Below are 10,175 nucleotides of genomic sequence, written 5' to 3' on the forward strand. Positions count from 1 at the left end.
CCCAGGTGTCTCTTTAATCCGGTAGCTGCTGGAGGTAACGTCTCCTGAGATGCATATTTGGATGCGGTGAAACGCGTCAGCCCCAGCCCTCGCCCATTTGAGCTGCACAGTTTAGCATACAACATGGTCTTGTGACCGAACCAGCACTAGATTATCTTCTTTTACTGGCCTGTGACACGAATACCCAGAAGCCCATAGACACTCCACCAGGATCTAGCCTGGTGTTTATGCTTTCCCGCTTTGAGAACTTGTGGCTACCCTCTTCAGGGAACATTACCTCCAGCAGCCACCAGATTAAAGATACACCTGGGACCACATCATTTTGGCTTCTTATCTGCGATGTTCCACCATAAGAGCTAATAGGAACGGGCACCATCTCAATCACATTCAGTGCGACAGCCAGGGCCGGTGCAAGGTTTCTTGGCACCCTAGGCAAAAGTTTTGCCTACTCCCCCCCCCCCCCCCACCCATGGCAGCTGGGGGAGGTGGTGAGGGTGGTAGTAGTAGTAGGGACTGGGTGGGGGGTATTTATAGTGGCACAAGGTAGCTGGGGGAGGTGGTGAGGGGTAGTAGGGACTGGGTGGGGGGTATTTATAGTGGCACAAGGTAGCTGGGGGAGGTGGTGATGGTGGTAGTAGGGACTGGGTGGGGGGTATTTATAGTGGCACAAGGTAGCTGGGGGAGGTGGTGATGGTGGTAGTAGTGGTAGTAGGGACTGGTTGGGGGGTATTTATAGTGGCACAAGGTAGCTGGGGAGGTGGTGAGGGTGGTAGTAGGGACTGGGTGGGGGGTATTTATAGTGGCACAAGGTAGCTGGGGGAGGTGGTGAGGGTAGTAGGGACTGGGTGGGGGGTATTTATAGTGGCACAAGGTAGCTGGGGGAGGTGGTGAGGGTAGTAGGGACTGGGTGGGGGTATTTATAGTGGCACAAGGTAGCTGGGGGAGGTGGTGAGGGGAGGGTGGGAGTTGTAGAAGATACTGGGTGGGAGTAGTAGTGGGGACACAGATCATCTGGATTTAGCATAGGCTAAAGGGACACACTTACACAGTGTGATAGAGGCACCCACCTAAATCCAGAACTCCCCATACAGCACACTCATAATTCTTATTTTGCTGTCTTGCTACTGATGGGAAGCTCTTCTGTGTTCTCCTGGTCATAGAGGTCTCAGGAACTCTGGGAGTAAGGGGTAGTCTGCAAACTACATGTCACTATTCAAGTGTATTCAACACTATTTGAAAACACTTGGAAAGGGAGATATAGTTTACATACTGTCCCTGGCTCCCCTAGCAAACACTTATCTGTTTGACCAACTGCAGCATGAGGGGGAGGGAGAAGCGCTGATGATTTCTGTCCCTGCCTGCCTATACTGGGGCATGCTGAACATACGTATTTCTATACTGAACAATAGGAGGAAAAATCAGCACTATAATAAAGAGAGGGTGCCCCGTTTACCATGAACATTGCTAAAGTTTGGCAATGGCCACAGCTTTTTGCCTGACTGTCGTGGAGTCAGCAGAGGAGCTTACCCGGCTGTCAGGATCAGCATACAGTGATAGCGAGCACAGGCAGACCTTGTCCCCGCGCTGCTGCCGCTGCCCAGCCCACCACACTGGCTGCGTTACAATAAAAACAAATAGCATTTTACCGATGACCGGGTTTTAGTGGGGGGTTACTGCTCCCTGCTGCTACCGTCTATTTACGTCACCTGGTTACTGTTCCCCAGCCTGCCGCTCAGCTGCTGCTGAGACACTGCTGCAGGCAAGGAGGTACCGCTCCCTGTGGCTGCCGTCAGCTGTATAGCGCTGTTCCTGGTGAGAGATAGGCTTCTTGTTGGGCTGAACAAGGGGTGCCCTCCAGCGGCCAGTGCCCTAGGCAGCAGCCTAATCCTGCCTAGTGGTAGCGCCGGCCAACTGATCATTTGGGTGAATATTTTAAGAACTACATGACATTGTATTATTGGAACCATTATTAATGAACTATATCCTTTTATTTATCTATATTGTTACATTTGTACTAAAACACTGTAGGAGGGTTGCCACCATTTCCTTTTTCGTGGCTACTAGAAATTAACGCTCAGGGGCAGATTTATTAAGCTTGGAGAAGAGATAAACTGGAGATAAAGCGGAGAAAAGGTAAAAGGAGATAAAGCACCAGCCAATCAGCTGTGTTTGAAAAAGACAGTTGGGAGCTGATTGGCTGGTGCTTTATCTCCTTTTACCTTTTCTCCGCTTTATCTCCAGTTTATCTCTTCTCCAAGCTTAATAAATCTGCCCCTAAATCTTTATTTTCTGGTGTTTGTGGGTATAACGGTTCTTGTTAGGTTACCTACAGCTCACCTGAGATGTAGAGATTATATATGACACCATAGGTCTCCTCTTCGGATAGGCGTATACTCGCCCTGTAGAGTCCTTGATCTTCCACTGTTACATGAATGATGATTAATGAAGCGTCACTAGAACTGTTCAGTCTCCCTGTATAACGATCATCCCGAATATCAACACTGTTTGGTTCTGTTGTAGCAATGTGGTTCCCACCAGTGGTGATCCATGCTATGTCCACAAGTCTATGTTCTCTGTTTGGCACACTCAGTGTCACAGTCTCTCCCACCGTAGCAGAAACATCTCTTCTGTCCTCAGAGGATGTGACACGGAATATACCTGTGAATGTGAACGAGTCATTACTGATACAATATAACCTTGCTTGCCATGAGTTCTAGATCTAATGCACTATTGTCACCGTGTCCTGTATGTAACTGCACTGACGCTCGCTGAGCATACTCACCTCGCTGCACTCCGTCTCTCACCTTCGGGCCCTGATGGTCCCGGTACTTCCCTCTTGCTCCACTGGTTACGAAGCGACTGCACCTGTACGGGAAACAGGGGAGGAGAATCCCCCCGCCTATTTGGGTCTAAAGCCGAAATCCCAACCACAGGCCTAATGCCTGACTATATAGACCTGATTCCCAGGAACCAAAAGGGGCCTAAAGGGCCACAACAACAAACCTTTGTGCCCCATGGGCCTATAGCCTGACAACTGCGCTACAGGCCTAGTGCCTGAATTGGGCCCACGGGCCTACTGCCCAGACACCTGGTAGTCTAGTGGGGGGCCATACAGACTTACCCGTCCTAGGGCAGCTGGGATGTCCCCACCATCTCCGGGCTTCCTGCAGTCTTCACCGGGGCAAGCTCTTTTGCGTTGCACCCCGCCGCGCCCGGGCTTCCTTCGTCTTCGCCGGCACTCTGTACTTCGCCCGGCGGGCGGCAGCGTGTAGCAGTACTCCGCACACGCCTGCCGCCGTCCGGGGCTTCCTGCCGTCTTCTCCTCGCTCTCGGCCGCCGAACTCCGTGTTGTTCCCGGCGCTGATTAGTTCACACCAGTGTCCAGGGGCGGAGCTATGACGCAGCGAGCTGGGATTGGCTCGCCGCTGCCTCCTCTGATTGGTTCTCCTTTGGCGCCATATTCAAATGGCTGCAAGGTGCCATTGTGTGCGTGGAGCAGCGGTGAAGCCTCACCTCTGTCTCCACACCAGCTATCGTTGGAGGGCCTGCCTCCAGCTCCATGGGGTGGCGCCGGGCCACCCCAGGTAAGGAAGCAGGCCCCCACCAGCAGCAGGGCCAGTGACCGTACGAGTACACTGGCCCTGGCTGCAGGGGGCAGCGCCACCAGGCGGGGGCACCATATTCCCACACTTGTACAGTGTCAAATCCAAACATTCTGTAGAACATCTATATTTTCACAGCAATCACATTTCACAAGTATTTCTTTATTTTTTTCAAATGCAAATATATACCCAAGCCATGCTGTTAGGAACCTGGCAGTCAGAATACCGATGACAACAGGGGACTGAATACCGATGAATACCAGGCGGTCAGAATACCGATGATACCAGCAACAGGGGACTGGCAAGTATACTGACCTTGCCCTGCTCACACCCCTATCCCTTCTTCCTGCATGTTAACCTCAATCCCCCCCCTTCTTAGTGACTAACACAAGCCATAGCCTCTGGAGGGTCACGGCAGGGGTGTCATCATCGCTGGGCACGAGGGGGGGGAGGGGGGGTGTTATCGGGCTGAGCCTGTAGCAGGCGGCACGCATGTGTTCAATCACTGCTGCTGCGGAGCTACAGATGAGGACATCATCATCTTGCGAGTCTTTGTCTGCAGACTGCGCTTCAGCTGTGAAGATCAGGTGTGGTGAGACAGACTTGTGACCAGATGGGGTCCGGGCGGCCTGATGTGCGTGTGACACCTTAACTGATGCGATGCCATACCACAACAGCAGTAACTTGTAAGTGTAGTACTCATATCTCTTCCTATAATTCCTACAGATAAATGCACATAAACAGTCTATTGCTGGCAGTATATGAGCACCCTCTCAGACACTGCCCGGCTCCAGCTGTGCGGCTCAGCACTGAGTGGCGCTCCTGACCACACCGCTCCCTCCCAGTCGCAAACTTCTGAGACACACATTGTGTGCAACTCATAATCAGCCACACACATAAATATGGGATTCCTTCACTTAATGAGGAATTCAATTGTTTCTGGGCAATATCCAATTATTTTACCTGTGGGCACAAGTCCTGTGGGTGTCCATTGTTTCTGCTCACCTCATCCTGAGCATGAACACTAATTAGGGTCATCAGCATAACAATGAAGTAATGGACACCTGAAAAACAATTGAACCCCCCCTCTAAAGTGATACTATTGCCCCTCAGCAATGAGGTTACAAATACCATCAAATGAAGATACAGCAGCTGAAAGTTTCCCCAGCCATAAACGGTACAGTAACCCACTGCACATTACCTGACCCACACAAAGGAAACAGGGCAGAGATTTGTACAGTATTATGTAACTCACTGGTTTGGAGGAGAAGTAATGTGATGCAGCAAATTATTGTCATGTCCTTCCAGTATTGGCAAAGCCTAGTGATCCAAAAGTGTTCACGTCCGTAGATCGGCATCAGCTGCCTGGAAGACACAAGACACGTTCAGGGTTACAGTATGTATCCAAAGAAACAGGAGTTATGCTAATAAGATGTTATGAGGTTATACTGGATACACAGTCATCTCTTTGCGTATTGGCCCATGCCTGAATCATGAGAACCTAGTGCAAGATTTTAAACTTTTTAGTCAGTCTTCGGGCTTTTAAAAACACAAATAAGGTTAAAACTAAAGATATTATCCACGTGTCCACTTCAGCGGACAACGCGCATCTGCAACATACTGTAAAACATTGCCCTTTTATCGTGGAACTGTATTTTATCCGTTACTTTTCTTCTTTTTGTAAAAAAGTATAGTAAAATAAAAAAAATAAAAAACGCTTAATCAAACCTTAGGGCTATTTCACACACTCCGGCTCCTGCCGGGCGCAGGAGCGCCAGGAAGCCGTGCTGCACACATCAGTATATAATGGAGGGGATGGCCACAGCCCGGCAACCGTCCCTTCCAGTGGCAGGATCCGGCTGCAACCGGACGGCCAGGTCGTGGCGTGTGAATGGACACTATAGTGTCCATTCACCACTACTGTGACTGCACGGCTTCCTGGCCGTGTGGGATTTCGCCGTCCGGCAGGAGCCGGAGTGTGTGAAACGGCCCTTATTGTTTTTGTATGAACAGCTACTTGGTGACATTCCTTCTAAAAATAGAACGCACTGCAATAGCGATGTCAAAAGACCATTTCTAGGAGGCCCATTTATAACCCTTTGAGTGCCAAGTGAATTTGTCACAATAGGTGAAGCTGTCACAAAAAGCTGCAAGGTCTCTATGTCCGTCCACCAGACTAAGGACTCCTTTGTCTCCTGAGAGAGAAGTAATCTTTCCTGTTTCATGGTTTTCGCATTCCCACCCAACAGGCAAGGACGTTCCATTGAAACTTTCTGGAATGAAACCTGGCAAACTGAAGCGTCTCGAAAGTCGCCATCTTTCCCAGGACTCTCACCCCTTGCCAGACTGTAGGCCTTGAAGCCTGTAGTAAAAGTAGTACTAACTGACTGATGTCCCTTGCTTTGGACTCTGGAAGGGATACCCAATGTAAATGGGAGTCCAGGATTACTCCCAGGAACTGCAACCTCTCAAAGCGAATTAAATGGGATTTGGGTAGATTGAGCACCCAGCCCATGTCCTGCAAGAACCGAGTTGCTACTGATAAATGATCCAGTAATCTCTCCTCTGCTTTGAATAACAGATCGTCCAGGCAGGGGATGATCACTATCCCCCTTAGCCTCAGTGACGCAGCCACAACTGCCATCACGTTTGTGAATACCCTTGGCGCTGTGGCCAGCCCAAAGGTTAGGGCCTGGAACTGTAAATGAGTTTCCCCGATCAAAGCGAAGTAAGAACTGATACTCCTTGCAAATAGGTATGTGTAGCTATGCATCCTGAATGTCTATGGATGCTAAAAATTCTCCTGGCTCTATGCTGCCAAGCACTGAGCGCAGGGACTCCATGCAGAAGTGATCCACCCAAAGGTGTTGGTTTAAAGATTTCAAGTTTAGTATAGGTCTGACCGACCCATCTGGTTTGGGAACCAAGAAAAGGATTGAATAAAAACCTTTCTTGTGTTCCTCCTGAGGAACCAGGACCACAACCCCTTTTTCCCTGAGAGACAACGCCGCCCCCAAAAGGACCTTGCGTGAAGAGGCGTCCCTCGGTAAAGGGGTTGGGAGAAATCTCCGTGGAGGATTCCCCCTGAGATTTATCTGATAACCTGTTGTGACAATAGAAACGACCCAAGGGTCTGAGGTCGGAATGTTCCACCTGTCCCGGATCTGCAGGAGGCGACCCCCACTCTGAAACCTGAACAGGTAGCCTGAACCCCGTCATGCGGAGGATTTATCTGGATTTGGCGGCTTTTCCTCTATTGGCAGGGTATCTACCTCTTCCCGCCTGACCTTTACCGGAGGAGCAAAAAGCAGGTTTAAACACACCAAACAGAACATTTGTGTTTGGCACAACCACAAGCCCACACACACTGCACAGATCATAACCACAGAGTGTGCATTTCAAATACAATATCGATCCTACCGGGCTCTTGGACAAGACCCAGATTTTGCTGCACCGCCACACAGCCATTAGGGTAGAGCGCAATACTAAAACCCAAATACCAGATGTGCTTGCATTGCCTTCATCTGTGTTGCAAGGCGCTGCAACACAGATGAAGGCAATCATGCTGTAAGATGGAAGTGCAGGAGCAGAGCATTCTGTCTCTCCTGGAGAGGGTCATGTTGGGAGGTATGCAGTGGCTCCTTCTTACATTGGGGAGAAGCAGTATCAGTGCACATAATGTGCGCTGATACCCCCTTCTCCCCCATACCGCTCCTTCATACATCTGCCCCAATATGAGATATTGTGAAGCTGAGATATTTTACATTCATTTTTTCGCTAAAGAAAAATTTCAAATGAACATTGTCTGCTGTAGATATTTGTGGTCCTTTGTATGCACAGAGAAATATTTATTGTAAAGTTCCCATACCCGTGAGATAGGCACCGTATGTTTTGTACTAGCTCTCATTGCATGCGCTTTGAACGCGATGCAATACAATCTAGTACAAGTATGTGCTGTGAGCGGTACCATTAAATGGTACCCTGCATGGGCACCTTAAGTAAAGATAAAACACTCTTCCAACTAGTATCATCGTTAATATCAGATTAGCCCTACTGAATACACACAGCCAGCAGACAGCCGCAACAGAGATAATGAGAGATCATCAGCATTTCCATCAACCTCTACTTATGTTCTACTACTTCTCACCTGTCTGTGTCCCTTATCTCTGTACTGAATTACAAAAAACACAACACCAAGCCCAAAATAAAACAAGCTACTAAAAGCCCAAAAACAAGCAACCCTCCAAAAAAAATAAGCAACTCACGAAAAACACAAGCCCAAATCCGCTTGTTATAAGCTGACTTGGCAACTATGTGTATGAGGTATACAGCTGCTCTGCACTTATACTATTATACCATTGTTACTTCCTATGACTGATTTATGGCAATGTACTGGAAGGAAGACATCTAATACATTATTATTTATTTATATGGCACCACAAGGGTTACGCAGCACCTAACAAAGTCTATTCTTAGGGGCACTTGAGGAGCACTGGCCATGCTGGCAAGCACAGCAAGTCATGCAAGGGGATGTGGTACACTCTGACGTGTCGATGTCAACTGCGTTCACATTTAGGACAAGAAAACGTGAAAAACTCATGTCCATCTTTGACTGTCGACCTTACCATTGTGGACCTAATGCTTGTGCCGACCTTCGCCATGTCAACATGGGATGCAGTTAAAATCCCGACACATTCTCCCTCCGTGGGTGTCCACGACACCCCTGGAGGGAGAATAAATTAGTGTGCCGAGCGTAGCGAGGCACCGGGCCCGCTGCGTGGCGAGCACAGCGAGCCCACAAGGGGGGGCGATCCACGCCCCCCCCTTGTCGGCATTTCCGCTGTCGGGATTCTGAACGCCGGGATCCCGACTGCCGGGATTCAGTACTGAATCCGTCGACATACAGTGGTCAACCTAATGCATGTCGACCCAATGACCCATACCCTTGCACAGACAGTGAGCTGTATAGAATGGTACAGGCTGAGCGCAGAGACAGTGAGCTGTATAGAATGGTACAGGCTGAGCGCAGAGACAGTGAGCTGTATAGAATGGTACAGGCTGAGCGCAGAGACAGTGAGCTGTATAGAATGGTACAGGCTGAGCGCAGAGACAGTGAGCTGTATAGAATGGTACAGGCTGAGCGCAGAGACAGTGAGCTGTATAGAATGGTACAGGCTGAGCGCAGAGACAGTGAGCTGTATAGAATGGTACAGGCTGAGCGCAGAGACAGTGAGCTGTATAGAATGGTACAGGCTGAGCGCAAACGAAACGTCAAGCTTTTCTGCTCAAATATACATTTGAAAAGACCTGAGTGCCGCCAATCATTCTTTTGTTATTGTTTAAGCCATGCGAAGGCAACGGGGCAGCTGCTAAGGGATCGGAGAGTGCCAGGCCGCAACCCCACAAGATAGATATATATATATATATATATATATATATATATATATATGCAGGACAATAAGCAGCTCAAGCTGCTACCTAGTCTCTGAGTGCCGCTTATTGTCTTGCACATACATCGCTGAGGCTTCATCCCCTCTCGTCGGAGGGCACCGGAGCAAGTAACAGTGGCTTTCATCATTTAAGACCTGAGTGCCGGTCTCCCGGATTTTATATATATATATATATATATATATATATATATATATATATATACACATACATACAGATAGCAGCGAGCCCGCACTCCACACGGCTGTTGTAAAGGACCTGTGTGCCTTTGCAAGTCAAATATAACCAGCAGATATGGGGACTCAGATATATAAGTGCATATTAGAATTAAAACATGCTGAACAACCTTTCATTTTGCAAAATATATATGAAAGTGCTATGTTTAGCCTATACTACATACATATATATATATTTATTGTGTGCATTATACTTTTAACAATTAACACATTGGTGGCAGTGGGCGACTACTCACTTAAAGTTTCTACACCTGGGTTCCCTGCTGTTGCGGGGGGGGGGGGGGGGGTGAGCTGACCGGAGGGTTTGAACGGGCGGGAGTGGGCGGAGCAGCAAGCGGCAGGGAGGGTGGGCGTCGGGCGGACTAACTGACCGAGCAGAAAAGGTCTGTCAGGTCAGTGAGGAGGGTGGCGGACGTACAGGCGGTGGGGCGGGTGTTCATGTGCGGGGGGGCCGCCGCGCTTCCGCCGGCATCAAGGGGTCGCAGACAGTGCAGCATTGCCAATAACAAATATGGCCGCCGCATGTGTGCATTCAATATGCATATATGCGGCGGCCATATTTGTTTTGGGCAATTCTGTCGTTTTTGACCAGGCTGGGCTGCGGCCGCTTCTAACACAGGTAAGCGGTCCAGCCAGAGTGAAATCTGGTCCGGCCCACCGGGAAACGGCCCGGTTTCCCGGTGGGCCAATCCGCATGGCCATGTATTGGGCACAGTAACTTTAGTAATGTTGGAGTAGTCAGTTGTGATAACCCAGGCAAACCTAACATGTATAACACTGCGGCACTCACCTGCATCCTGGGACATAGTTACAGCTACCCCGGGAAAATTATCCCGCCATGCGGGACCACCCACCCACTAACTCTTACTCACTGCTTGTTACCTGTGAC

General features: G+C 49.3%; 1 protein-coding gene across 4 annotated transcripts in view; it reads right to left on the reverse strand.

Moving 5' to 3' along the window:
* LOC146049959 (uncharacterized) overlaps nucleotides 1-10,175 on the reverse strand; it is a 40,145-nt gene that overhangs the window by 29,337 nt on the left and 633 nt on the right. For 3 of the 4 annotated variants that reach the window (XM_083166669.1, XM_083166671.1, XM_083166670.1), the window contains exons 2-3: nucleotides 4,858-4,967; nucleotides 2,338-2,658 (exon numbers count right to left, since the gene is read on the reverse strand). In XM_083166669.1, coding sequence (XP_083022795.1) covers nucleotides 2,338-2,658; nucleotides 4,858-4,967 — 431 coding nt within the window. Of the gene's footprint in view, nucleotides 1-2,337; nucleotides 2,659-4,857; nucleotides 4,968-10,076 lie in introns of all 4 variants that reach the window. The other variant, XM_083166672.1, reaches the window with a different exon arrangement.

The sequence above is a fragment of the Crinia signifera genome, chromosome 12, assembly GCF_055691185.1.
Source record: "Crinia signifera chromosome 12, ASM5569118v1, whole genome shotgun sequence".
Taxonomy (NCBI): Eukaryota; Metazoa; Chordata; class Amphibia; order Anura; family Myobatrachidae; genus Crinia; species Crinia signifera.